This window comes from Aethalodelphis obliquidens, unplaced genomic scaffold (assembly GCF_003676395.1).
Source record: "Aethalodelphis obliquidens isolate GAN/ISIS:26980383/991018 unplaced genomic scaffold, ASM367639v1 scaffold21, whole genome shotgun sequence".
Lineage (NCBI taxonomy): Eukaryota > Metazoa > Chordata > Mammalia > Artiodactyla > Delphinidae > Aethalodelphis > Aethalodelphis obliquidens.
The window spans coordinates 1,203,567-1,217,230 of NW_020837965.1; the positions used below are offsets into that span (position 1 = coordinate 1,203,567).

At 41.8% G+C, this 13,664-nt stretch overlaps 1 protein-coding gene across 3 annotated transcripts; it reads right to left on the bottom strand.

The window, feature by feature from the left end:
- Positions 1-885: 885 nt before the first annotated feature.
- Positions 886-13,648, bottom strand: ACYP1 (acylphosphatase 1). Of its 3 annotated transcripts, none has more exons than XM_027120059.1 (3): positions 13,397-13,648; positions 8,741-8,838; positions 886-1,317 (listed from the first exon to the last, which is right to left on the bottom strand). In XM_027120059.1, exons 2-3 carry the CDS (start codon positions 8,822-8,824, stop codon positions 1,102-1,104), a joined length of 300 nt encoding a protein of 99 aa, XP_026975860.1. In that variant the 5' UTR covers positions 8,825-8,838; positions 13,397-13,648; the 3' UTR covers positions 886-1,101. The 3 variants fall into 3 exon arrangements, with proteins under 3 accessions (XP_026975860.1, XP_026975861.1, XP_026975859.1); XM_027120060.1 differs by lacking the exon at positions 13,397-13,648 and adding an exon at positions 9,247-9,322; XM_027120058.1 differs by lacking the exon at positions 13,397-13,648 and adding an exon at positions 9,156-9,299.
- Between the last annotated feature and the right edge of the window lie 16 nt (positions 13,649-13,664).

Below are 13,664 nucleotides of genomic sequence, written 5' to 3' on the forward strand. Positions count from 1 at the left end.
ATGGCTCACGGGCCCAGCCGCCCCGCGGCACATGGGATCCTCCTGGACCGGGGCACGAACCCGTGTCCCCTGCATCGGCAGGTGGACTCTCAATCACTGCGCTACCAGGGTAGCCCTGATATACTTTTTTTAATGGCTGACTAAACCAAATCAGGAGATATCTAAGTCTGATGAAGCAAAATGCTTATTGCTTGTATTAGTTTGCTAAGGCTGCCATATCAAAGTACCAAACTGGGTGGCTTAAACAACAGAAATTTATTTTGTCACAGTTCTGGAGGCTAGAAATCTGAGATCAAAGTGTTGAAATGATGATTTCTTCTAGGGCCTCTTTCCTTGGCTGGTAAAATTGCTGTTTTCTCCCTCTGTCTTCACATGTTCTTTCCTCTGTGCACACAGGGCTGTGTCCAAATTTCCTCTTCTTATAAGAACACTGGGGCATATTGGATTAGGGCCCACCCTAATGACCTCATTTAACCTTAATTACCTCTATAAAAGCCCGGTCTCCAAGTGTAGTGCCATACTGAGGTATGCAGAGTTAGGACTCAACATATGAATTTGTGGCGGGGGGGGATAATTTAGCCCATAATATCAATTTATGTGAATTCCTTATGCAGAGGACAGGGATGACAGCAGAAACTCCAGAAAATGAAAAACAATTGGTCCAAAATATCATTTGAACAGCTAACAAACTGAACTTGTGGTATTTGTTCTTATTAGGTACAATTTCCTGAAGAAAAGTTCATGGAAACTATTAAAAAGAAATGATTAAAAGTAACTGCTTTTTCTTTCAGACTTCTTTAAATTACCTCAAAATTCTCTTCCCAAAGATGTTTATTAAGTAAATACCTCTCATTTTGCCCAAAATGAAGTTTACCAAAAAGAAAATAAGTATCCTACACAGAAGGTTCTGTGTTTTTATTGATTAGAATTGTGTACAGTTGTAATCCTTCCATCATACACATAATATACAGTAACTATCAAATATCTGATACTAAAATAACTTACTTACAAATTCTAATATTGAACACAGAATAATTCTATCCCTATTAAAAATAAAAAAACAAAACCACTGAGTATCTTGGAAAATTTAAATTCAGACCGTTATTTCACAATTTGGAAATCTGAGTAATCCAACTTTAAGATGACTTTCTCATTGTTGAAGCTTGCTCTATCAATGTGCGATTTGGGACTTCCTCTTGTCTCAAGCCATTTCTGCATATGACGTACTTTGGAGGTGGGACCTTGCAATTGTCCTTGCACTGTGCCCTGGTCAGTGTTCTGGACCCAGCCTACTAATCCGAGCTTTTTACCCTCAGCCTAAGGGAAAGAAAAAGACAAGAGAGAGAAATCCAGTAAGATTGAACAAAACAAAATTAGACTACAATCTCTTGCCAGAATCTTGGCCTAGAATCAAGCCACTGAAACTAATTTGATATTGTCCAGAACAGTCAAAACAGAACTACAGCAAGGAGAATCTCATTGCTGATCTTAACATGCAGTGTTGACCACTTGACTCCATTTCCTTCTTCCACCCTATAAAACCAGGCACCAGAATTTTTCACTATGTCGTCAATTTGGTTAAGTACTAAAGATTTAAGACCAAATCAGATGTTTTCAAAATGATTCCCTAAGGATGACTGTTGTTAGGATACTGGAGTATATCTTGTTCATTTTCCGGCTCCTAATCAAGAATCTACTGGGTATATTAAATAGAAAAAGCATGAAGCTATTTGATCCTTCTTTTTTTCTTTAACCAAGACCACACCTAAACAAATCCAGATGATTAAGTGTCCAATATCTCTTTAAAGATCGTTAGAGAGTATTTTACAATTTCCTGGGCAAGGCAATCCACTGTTCTCACTGTAAAGAAACTGTCTAACCCAAGGTCTTTATGTTGCACCCAAAGCCCACTTTCTCTCATCCTCCTAGAGAAGGAAAAAGCAGCTGGTGATCAGCCTCTAAACACCAAAGTTTCATGAGGCTACATTAACTATTGTTTTCACTTGACTTTCTTCTGTCTAAATAATCACAATGTCTTTAATGTTGCATAAGCTTATGAAAATCATCTAATCACTGTAGTTGCTCTTTTCTTAGACTTTCCAATGCTCTTTCCTTTAAATCACTAACTGTGGAATGACTGAAAATTGGGGAAAGGTAGCAATGTTTTAGAGGCAATTTTATTTTTGTAAAGTTTCCAATTAAGGATATTATAAAAGTTATTGACTGTTACATTCTATCTAAATAGAAGGGGTTAGATTACAAAAGAAAACGGGAGTTAACTTGATTGCATGTCCAAATGCCAGACTAGTGACCTAGTAAATATGGGAAATTGCTGGAGTTGGCCAAAGGAAATGTTATGCATAGCAAAACTATGTTTGATGAGGAACTGAAGTATTCATCAAATCAGTTACGTTCAAAGCAAAGACATGTTTGCATAATGAACAAGAGACTTTGGTCAAATAAATAACAGTTTAAAGGATACAGAGGAAATTAAGGAATGAAGAAAAATAAGAGATACCTACAGCATGATTGAGTGTTGTAGATTGTGGCATTAAAAAAGAATGCAGAGAATGGATTTGAATAAGACTCCACATCCAGCTGACTTTGTGTAACAACTGCACTCTTCTACTTCTTTTAACCTAGGGGAATGGGCTATCCCTAGTTCTTAGTTACCTTATATGGTAATTAGCTATAGGAATGATTGTGTTGAGTTTTGAGCAGGAGGTTATAACAGTACTGCTCAAAACTAATTTATTTAAATTTTAAATTGCAATATGATTTATCTGAACTCTGAGAGTGAACAAAACACTCCCAACTTTGACTGGTGTTGAGAATGGGGATTTCGTATGGGTTTTATTTGTGCACTCGCTTCTGTTCTTATTTTATATATATATATATACACACATTTATATGTATATTTATTTATTTGGTTGTACCAGGTCTTGGTTGCGGCAGGTGGGCTCCTTAGTTGCAGCTCACCAGCTCCTTAGTTGTGGCATGCGAACTCTTAGTTGTAGCATTAAAGTGGGATCTAGTTTCCTGACCAGGGATCGAACCCAGGCCCCTTGTATTGGGAGCACGGAGTCTTATCCACTGTGCCATCAGGGAAGTCCCTGTTTTTATTTTTAAATGATAACATAATGTTGCTGAGTCATGTTCAGTTTTAAATATATATCTAAACAAGTAAGCAGTGTTTTCTCCTACGAAAAATCCAAAAAGCTAATTCTCCCTCATAATAATATTTCTGCTTGGATGGTCATCTGGAAACATTTTTTTGTTTTTTTTTGCGGTACGCGGGCCTCTCACTGTTGTGGCCTCTCCCGTTGCGGAGCACAGGCTCTGGATGCGCAGGCCCAGCGGCCATGGCTCACGAGCCCAGCCGCTCCGCGGCATGTGGGATCTTCCCGGACCGGGGCACGAACCCGTGTCCCCTGCATCGGCAGGCGGACTCTCAACCACTGCGCCACCAGAGAAGCCCCTGGAAACATTTTAACGAATATAATCATCAACTCTAGTCTCAATCTAAAAAGAAAGTACCCTCAGACCAATAACCTAGACTTCCACCTTAGGAAACTAGAAAGAGAAGAGCAAACTGAATCCAAAACAAGCACAAAAAAGGAAATAATACGGATTAGAGCAGGAGTTAATAGATACAGAAAAAAGAAAAAAAGAAAGGAAGGAAGGAAGGAAAGCAGGAAGAAAGAAAAAATAAATGAAACCAAAAGTTGATTCTTTAAAAAGACCAACAAAGTTGTCAAACCTTAAGCTAGCCCGATCAATAAAAAAAACGAAAGAAGGCTCAAAGTACTAAAATCAGAAATGAAAGAGGGGACATTACCACCAACCTTACAAAAAAAAAAAAAAAAAAGGGAAAAAAAGGAAAAAAAAAAAAAAAAAAAAAAAAAAAAAAGGATAATAAGGGAATAATATGAACAGTTGTATTCTAACAAATTAGATACCTTAGATTAAAAGAGCAGATACCTAGAAAGACTCAAAAACTACAGAAACTGAATTAAGAAGAAATAGAAAATCTGAATAGACCTATAACAAGAGATTGAATTAGTAATTAAAAACTGCCCATGATATGTCAATGGACATTTAGGTTGGTTCCATGTCCTGGCTATTGTAAATAGTGCTGCAATGAACACTGTGGTGCACGTCTCTTATTGAACTATGGTTTTCTCAGGGTATATGCCCAGTAGTGGGATTGCTGGGTCATATGGTAGTTCTATTTTTAGTTTTTTAAGGAACCTCCATACTGTTTTCCATAGATGTGGCACATATATACAATAGAATATTACTCAGCCATAAAAAGAAATGAAATTGAGTTATTTGTAGTGAGGTGGATGGACCTAGAGTCTGTCATACAGAGTGAAGTAAATCAGAATGAGAAAAACAAATACCGTATGCTGACGCATATAGATGGAATCTAAAAAAAAAATGGTACTGATGAACTTAGTTGCAGGGCAAGAATAAAGAGGTAGACATAGAGAATGAACTTGATGACATGGGGTGGGTGGGCAAAGCTGGGGTTAAGTGAGAGTAGCATCGACGTACATACACTACAGAATGTTAAATAGTTGGCTGGTGGGAAGCAGCAGCATAGCACAGGGAGATCAGCTCAGTGCTTTGCGATGACTTAGAGGGTTGGGATAGGGAGGATGGGAGGGAGGCTCAAGAGGGAGGGGATGTGGGGACGTGTGTATGGGTGTGGCTGATTCGCTTTGTTGTGCAAATGAAACTAACATGGTATTGTGAAGCAATTATACTCCAATAAAGATGTATTAAAGGACTTCCCTAGTAGCGCAGTGGTTAAGAATCCGCCTGCCAATGCAGGGGACACGGGTTCGAGCCCTGGTCTGGGAAGATCCCACATGCTGCAGAGCCTGTGCGCCACAACTACTGAAGTCCACGTGCCACAACTACTGAGCCTGTGCTCTAGAGCCCGCGAGCCACAACTACTGAGCCCACGTGCCACAACTACTGAAGCCCACGCGCCTAGAGCCCATGCTCCGCAACAAGAAAAGCCACTGCAATGAGAAGCCCGCGCGCCACAACAAAGAATAGCCCCTGCTCACCACAACTAGAGAAAGCCCGCGTGCAGCAACTAAGACCCAAAGCAGCCAAAAATAAATAAATAAATTTATATTTAAAAAAAATGGGCAAAGGATTTGGAGACATTTCTCCAAAGAAGAAATATCTTCTTCCATGTGCCAATAAGCACATGAAAAGATGTTCAACATCATTAATCATTAGAAGGCAAACAAAACCACAATGAGGGTATACACATACACCAGAATATTACACAGCCTTAATTAAAAAGGAAGGAAATTTGAACAGATGCTACAACATGGATGACACTTAAGGATATTATGCTAGTGAAATAAGCAAGTCAGGAAAAAAACCAAATACTGTATGATTCTACTTATATGAGTTACCTAGAGTAGTCAGATTCATACAGACAGAAAGTAGAACTGTAACTGCCAGGGGCTAGGGAAGGGGAATCAGGAGTTATTGTTTAATGAGTACAGAGTTTCAGCTTTGCAAGATGAAAAGAGTTCTGTGGATGGATGATGGTGATGGTACCATAACAATATGAATGTACTTAAGGTCACTGAACTGTATACTCAAAAGGGTTAAAATGGCAAATTTTACATTATGTGTATTTTACCACAATTAAAAAAAATGTGTTCTATAGTTTCCAAATATTTGGGAGTTTCCCAGTTTTCTGTTATTGATGGCAGTTTAGTTTCATTATGGTCATAGGAGAACATGCTTTATATGACGTAAATCCTTTTAAATTCATTGATACCTCAAAACAAAACAACAAAAAAACACAATGAGATACCACTTCACACTCACCAGGATGGCTATAATAAAGAAGACGGACAATAACAACTGTTGACAATTGGGAGAAACTGGAATTCTCATGCATTGATAGTGGGACTGTAAAATGGTGCGGCTGCTTTGGAAAACTGCTTTGGCAGTTCCTCAAAAAGTTATACATGGAGTTATCATGTGACCCAGCAATCTACTCCTAGGTATATATACCCAAGGGAACTGAAAATAATGTTTACATAAAAACAGGTACATAAATGTTCACAGCATCATTATTTATAACAGATAAAAAGTAGAAACAACCTAAATGCCCATGAATTGATGATTGGATATATACAATGTGTTATATCCATACAGTGGAATATTTTTTTAAACAATTATTTTATTATTTATTTATTTGGCCACACTGCAAGGCTTGTGGGATCTTAGTTCCCCAACCAGGGATTGAACCCAGGCCCTGGCAGTGAATGTGCCGAGTCCTAACCACTGGACTGCCAGGGAATTCCCCATACAATGGAATATTACCCAGCCATAAAAAGAAATGAAGTACTGATATAAGCTACGACATGGATAAATCTTGAAAACATGTCAAGTGAAAGAAGCCAAACACAAAAGGCCACATATTGTATGATTCCATTTACATTAAATGTCCAGAACTGGCAAATCCACAGAGATAGAAACGAGGTTAGTGGTTGCCAGGGGCTGTGGGGATGAACAGTGATGCTAATGGGTGTGGGGTTTCTTTTTGGGGTGCTAAAATGTTCTGGAATTAGTGTACATCTTTATGAATACTAAAAAACCACTGTATTATACACTTAAAAAAAATAAATTTATTATTTATGTAATTGTTATTCTTTTTTGGCCACGTTGGGTCTTCGGTGCTGCGTGTGGGCTTTCTCTAGTTGCAGCGAGCAGGGGCTACTCTTCGTTGCAGTGGGCAGGCTTCTCATTTCAGTGGCTTCTCCTGTTGTGGAGCATGGGCTCTAGGCACGCGGGCTTTGGTAGTTGTGGCTCGCAGGCTTTAGAGCACAGCCTCAGTAGTTGCAGCGCACGGGCTTAGTTGCTCTGCGGCATGTGGGATCTTCCCGGACCAGGGCTCGAACCTGTGTCCCCTGCATTGGCAGGCGATTCTTAACCACTGCACCACCAGGGAAGACCTGTATTATACACTTTAAAAGGGTGATTTTAAAAAAATATTTATTTATTTAATTTATTTATTTAGTTTTGGCTACGTTGGGTCTTAGTTGCCTTAAGCGGGATCTTCGTTGCAGTGCAGGGGCTCTTCGTTGTGGTGCACGGGCTTCTCTCTAGTTGTGGTGTGAGGGCTCTAGAGCACGTGGGCTCTGTAGTTGTGGTGCATGGGCTCAGCAGTTGCGGTGAGTGGGCTTAGTTGCCCCGCGGCATGTGGGATCTTAGTTCCCCGACCAGGGATTGAACCCATGTCTCCTGCATTGGAAAGTGGATTCTTAACCACTGGACCACCAGGGAAGTCCCAAAAGGGTGAATTTTATGGAATGTGAATTATATTCTAACTTAAAAAAAAAATCCCTTCAAGTATTATCACTCATTCTAGGAGTGATGGAGTTAAATTAAGAGGCTAGATGATATCAACACATAAAAAGACTGTAGCAAAACAAAATAATTGTTAAAATGAACATATATAATAAAATGATTATAAGTAGTCAAGAATAAACTACAAGTCTAATTAAGGGGAAAAAAGGATGACATTTTCCTTGCAGTTTTCCAAATCAATATTTGTTTTTCTGCATTCTTTTATTCTCTCTTTAAATTGAGGGGTGGGAGGCGCAGTAGAGAAAGATGGAGTATACTGCCATCTGGTCCTTTTCGCTCAACAACTTTAATTAATCTTTGAGGCTGCCACCTCCATTTACTAAATCACAGGAACTTACCATACGTAATTAGTAGCAAAGCTAATTGGAACATAGCTCTTGCTATGACTTTCAGTAATTCTTTTTTTCCAATAGGCACTTCATATATGAGCATGAAACAGGAGGAAATGATTTGCAAGTAATTGGAAAAAGAGGTAGTGATATTTAACATTCATATTTCAAAGATTCACGTTTGAATTTTAAGTACCACAGTCCCCGGAATGTGACACTTGGCAAGTTCTGCAGTCTTAACTCAGTATCTTTAGGGTTGGAGATACATTGGGAAGGCAATAGCCTGATACCCCTCTATAGAAGACAGAAGGCAAACCGAGATTGCATCTGTGTGTGCCCATTGAGGGAGGATTAGTGATATTAAGACAGAGGCTGTCAATAGTTTGTTCATCCCCTCAACTACTCCCTAATATCAAATAGGAATACCAGGCTCCATGTTCAATGTTACCATTACTTACCCTGGAATGGATAAAGTATTTTCATTAGAAAAGCTTCACCTGGAAAAGGTAATTGTTCTTTAAAAGCTAAAATGAGCGGAAAGGAATTACATAGGGGAATGGGAGAAGTTGAAAAAGGAAAGAGGTCTGAAGAAAATGCAGCAGCTGCAGAGGAAGCAATTAAATGTCACAAAGTCACTTAAATGCCATCTCTTTGATCAATGTTAACTTTCCTACAAGAATTGTGACTTGGTTTGATGATGCCACAACAGGGAGAACTGGGGAAGCCCTCTATTCCCCTTTGGAAAAGAGAAGCTCACCCATATGTGTCTAGGTACTCAAGTACCACTGTTAGAAAAGACCAATAATAACAGTAGACAAATTTTCCATTTGCATTGTGTTTTATCCACTGCAAAGCATTTTCATACCCATTGTTTTACAAACCACCTCTTTGCCATCCAGCTACCAAACAGAAAGGTTCTCCAATGCATATTTTTCAGGAACATGTCTCTTGTTCCCATGCTCATACCCTAGGTATGTCCCCAAAGCCTGTAAGCCACATACCTGAGTGTACTTGCGGAAAAACACACCTTGCACTTTCCCAAAAACTTCATAATCCACTGATATCAGGGTGTCCCCTTCTGCCATACTCACGCTCAGACCTGTCAGAGACCATGAAAGCAGAAAAGTAAAGGACTCATTATCCTAAACCCGGGCCCCCAATCCTGAGGCAGAAAGGGTCACACACACACCTCTCCATCGTTAACCACTGTGACCTCTCCCTGACCTTAAGGTGCCAGTACTTCGGAGTAAGTAAGCGGTCACGTGTAAGCGCGGGTGTGTGAAGTTAACAGGAAGACACCCGGGCAAGGGAGCCCACAGAGGCCTCTTTTGGGGCAATTACCTGCTTATCCAGTTACCTCCCTACACCCATCCCCGGTCCCGCTCCCTCTCCGTCCTTCCCTCTTCCCACGCGAACCTGGCTTCCGCGCCCCCACCAGAATGCCCTATTAATATTTTAGGGCTAATCGAACTGATGAGCACGCCCCGGGGCCCTGCCCCAGGCTCACTCTCCTGGTCCTCCTCTCCGATGGACTACCCGGGAGACCAGCGGGCCAACTGTTCTCCCGGCGTAACCGCCGCGCCCGGTAGCTTAGAACGCGGCTCCTCCTTCGCTGTCTCTCAGGCCCATCACCTCCGCCGGCCAATCACGCACGGCGCGCTCGGCCCAGAGCCCGCCTAGAGGGTGGGATTTCGGGACGCCAGTGTCTAGTAGCCCCAGAGCCTCCGATTGGCGGGGGGGCGGGATCTGTCCAGGGTCTCGGCTAGGATTCTGCACACCGAGCCCTCACCCCAACTGTCACTAAGCGCACGCCTTTTTTCATTTTCTAGCGGGGACAAAGACGAAGAAACACTTGAGATAAATCCAATCATTCTGTAAATATTTACTGAGAGCCTCTGTGTGCCAGGCACATTTCTAGGTGGTTGACATACGTTAATGAACAAAAAGGATCCCTGGACCGGAGGAGATTAAATTCTGGAGGCAGATGATAAACACTAAACATCATAAACAAACAGACAAACAAATTAAATAGAAGACATACAACTTTTCTGCCCTTTTTCTCAGTTCTCCTCCAATTCTGAGTCATGCCTAAGTCTGGAATTGGTAGCAGCAGAGATAAGTGTATAGGAGGTCCCAGTGGAGGTTATTTCTCCCTCTGTGATTCTGGAAGCGGCCCACCAGAGTCTACCTTACTAAGAAAACTACAAACAATGCTTATCTAAAGCAATCAATCCATCAATCACAAGCACAAGCAAAATAACCCATAATCACAACTGAATCAGTCAATCTAAGCCAAGTGACCAAGTTGCATGAATTTCTTTTGGGAGAAGGGAATTGTCAAGGGGAGTTGTGGGTAATGATTGTTAAAAATAGGGTCACCTTGGGCTTCCCTGGTGGCGCAGTGGTTGAGGGTCCGCCTGCCGATGCAGGGGACACGGGTTCGTGCCCTGGTCCGGGAAGATCCCACATGCCGCGGAGCGGCTGGGCCCGTGAGTCATGGCCGCTGATCCTGCGCGTCCGGAGCCTGTGCTCCGCAACGGGAGAGGCCACAACAGTGAGAGGCCCGCGTACCGCAACAACAACAACAAAAAAAATAGGGTCACCTTATAGATAACTAATGAGAACATACTGTATAGCACAGGGAACTTAATGCACTGTGGTGACCTAAATGGGAAGGAAATCCAAAAAAGAGGGGACATATGTATATGTATAGCTGATTCATTTTTCTGTACAGTAGAAACTAACACAACACTGTAAAGCAACTATACTCCAATAAAAATTAATTTAAAAAAAAAGTAGGGTCACCTTGAAGGCATTTGAATACAGATACCCTTAAGATTAAGAATGTGTATGAAGGAAAACTGTGGTGTTTATTGTTGCTCTTTGGAGTGCTTGTGTACCTTACATCCCTTCATAACATAAGATTCCACTTGTGAATATGCCAGGTTGGCAGACTTGGCAAGGTGAGATGGATTTGCAATGGGAGCCATGGAGATTCATTATTCCATTAGCTGCCCACGACAAAGTAAGGATCCAGATCCTGGAGAATCATACAACCTCAGTGCTGGCGTTGGGGTGGGAGTGGGGTGGGAAGCTGAACTGAATTGTTACGCTTGGTAATATTTGAAAATAATGCTGAACAGAGTAACTGGCTTATATTATTTAAAATTTATTTTTTAAAAACTAGTTTCGCTGTAGAATTAACCTATTGAGTATCTACTATGTATATACACTGCAGGATATACAAAGATGGATGGTATATAATCTTTGCCCTCAAAGAGTTTTTTATTTAGTGTAAGGGACAAATACGCATGCAAATGATGACAATACAATGCACAACATGCTAATTCGATTCCACAAGCATCCACTGAGAGCTCGTCATGAGCCAGCCCTGTGCTAGAACAAGGACAGAAAATATCATGAGAACACAAAGGAGCAGAGATTCATTCTGGCTGGGAAGAGTGGGAAAGCATTCTTGGAGGAACCAGCATATTACCCAAGGTTACACAACCACAAACAGTAAGTGATGGAGCTGGGATCTAGTTCGAAGCAGTCTGAGTACAGAACCTACTCCCATGAATGCTATGCTCCACCACCTCCCAGTACGTGGAGCTTGGAGTAAGGCCACTGAGGTAAGAAAGTGCAAGTAGTCAGGTGTGGCTGGACCAGGGTTTCTCAACCCTGGCTGCACATTAGGACCTTGGGGAAAGCTTTGTAAAATCCTGATACCCAGGCCTCACTCCCAGAAATTGCTTTCTAGGTAGTCCTAAAGCACAGCCAAGGTTCAGATGCCCTGGACTAGCCTCTGGGGAGGCAAGACTGGAAACGTAGGCTGGACCTAATCTGGCAAGCTGAAGTTCCATGCTAAGCTACACATTTCAACTTTATCCTATAGGTAAAGAAGAAGCCACTGGGTAGGAGAATTATGGGGTCAGAAGTATTCAGGATAATTATTCTGGCAGCAGCCAGAAGGATAGGTTTGGGGAGCAGATGAATAGCAGTTAGGAGAGTGATGTCATCCCAGTGAGAAGTGAGGGAGAAACTCACCTAGGGTTGTAGAAACGTAAAGGAGGGGACATATACAAGAGACATCGCAGGGTAACTTCAACAGAACCTGCTGACCAGTTAGAGAGAGGGGGTGACAAAGTGGGAGGAGTATAAGATGACTGATGCTTTCAGCATGAGACGAAACACTGGAGAAGTAGATTGGGGAATGCGGAGGTGATCACAACTTCGTTTTATTGAGTTTGTGGTTCCTGAGGAACATTCACGTGCAAGTGCTACATGGGAATTTGGAAATTTGAGTCCGTAATTAAGGAGAGAGAACTAAGCTAGATATCATTTAAACATAGGTGAGACCTGAAATTTCAGCATTTGGCTGAAATCATTAAGGAAGAGAATGTCTGAAACTACATTTATATGAGAAATACGAGGGCCTTGGAGAACACCTACATTTGGGGGGAAGGTGAGGAAAAGACATAAATGCAAGGACATGAAAGAAGAAACCAAGAAGGCACACAGGAGCAAGTGAGAAGAGTTCCAACGGAGAGAAAAATCAATGTCAAATGAGTAGGCTGAAGAAATAGCAGCTTTTGTCTTTAGGGTCATTGGAAGGTCACTGGTAGCCTAGCAGTTAAATAAAGTGGACAGAGGGGACCAGACCACAATGGACTGGACAATGAGGGGGAGTTGAGGAAGTGGGGGCAGGAAATGTAAAGTTTTCTATTAAGAAGTGGAGAAGAGGAGAAAGGAATGGGACCCTAAGGGGAAAGATGTGGCCAAGGGAAATGAGGCTTTTTGTGCAGGGCAAAGTTAAGCATATTCTAAAACCACAGAAGCGTGTGTGGATAGATACAACTTGAAGTTAACAAGATGCAGGGGTAAAGTGAGTCAATTCCTGGACGGTACTGAAAGGGACTAAGTCAAGAGAACTCAAGGAAAGACAAAGATTCTTCTTCCTCATAAACAAGAGGGAAAGAAGTCAAGATGGAGGGAGGCACCCTGGGAAATTCTGCCAGGCTGGAGGGGAGCTTCTGGAGTTGATGACAGGCAAGCCCCATGCTGAGATAACTGGGACCTTGAGAAGAGTGGGAAATGTCTGAAAATGCATACAGAGAAGGCAGTGGAGAGTCAACTAGGAAAGAAAACAAGGCATAAAAGGACTGCCTTGGAGCACCACCAAGGCATTTCTTTATAACATGTAAAAGCTGTATTATGACATGTTGAAGTATTAACACCGACCACTGCTGTCTATATTATTTTCCATGTGCATGAATCTTTTAAGTAGTTACAGGGAAAAAAGTAAGCTGCCTGTTCCAAACAGCTTACACAAATGAACTGAAGTATGAAGACAAATAAACTCTCTTCTGATGTTAGCAAGTTATGGAGTATCTTTAGTGTTGAAACCAGGTTATACTGAGCATTTTCGATCTGGTAGTTAACTTTATTATCATTACACTTGTCTGAGTCACTCCTGGGCCCTAAGAAGAGAGGGCCAGAGTTACCACGTGAGAGTAAAACATTATATCAAAATAATTAGATTGGCTACAAAAATTTCCCCCCTTCTGCGTAGCAAAACCTAGCCGAGTTGCTAAAATTTGACGCAAGCTCCAAACTATTTGCGAGGAAAAGCATGGAGAGATAGTATACAGCCGTACCTGGGGCCCGTACAAGGCAGCCGAACGTGCTAAGAAAGGCTATCAGCAGGCCCACTCACGCTAAGGGGGCAGACACCGGAATCCTGCGGCAGAATGACTTGAGGGCACATCTAGGCGCTCCGTCTTTTGCCAGAGAAGGGCACACCCCAGGATCTGAGACCATCGCTCTGAGAAAAATCCAAGCTCTTTGATGGAGCCCCAGAAAAGCCTCACCCACCCCATTCCCCCGTCCCCTAAGGGCAGAGCTGGAAGGAGCTGCAGAGTTGGC

Coding starts and splice junctions, on each gene's coding strand:
- ACYP1 (XM_027120059.1), bottom strand. CDS start 8,824: ATGGCAGAAGGGGACACCCTGATATCAGTGGATTATGAAGTTTTTGGG. Junction 1,318..8,740: donor TTTTCCGCAAGTACACTCAG/GTATGTGGCTTA, acceptor TCTTTCCCTTAG/GCTGAGGGTAAAAAGCTCGG.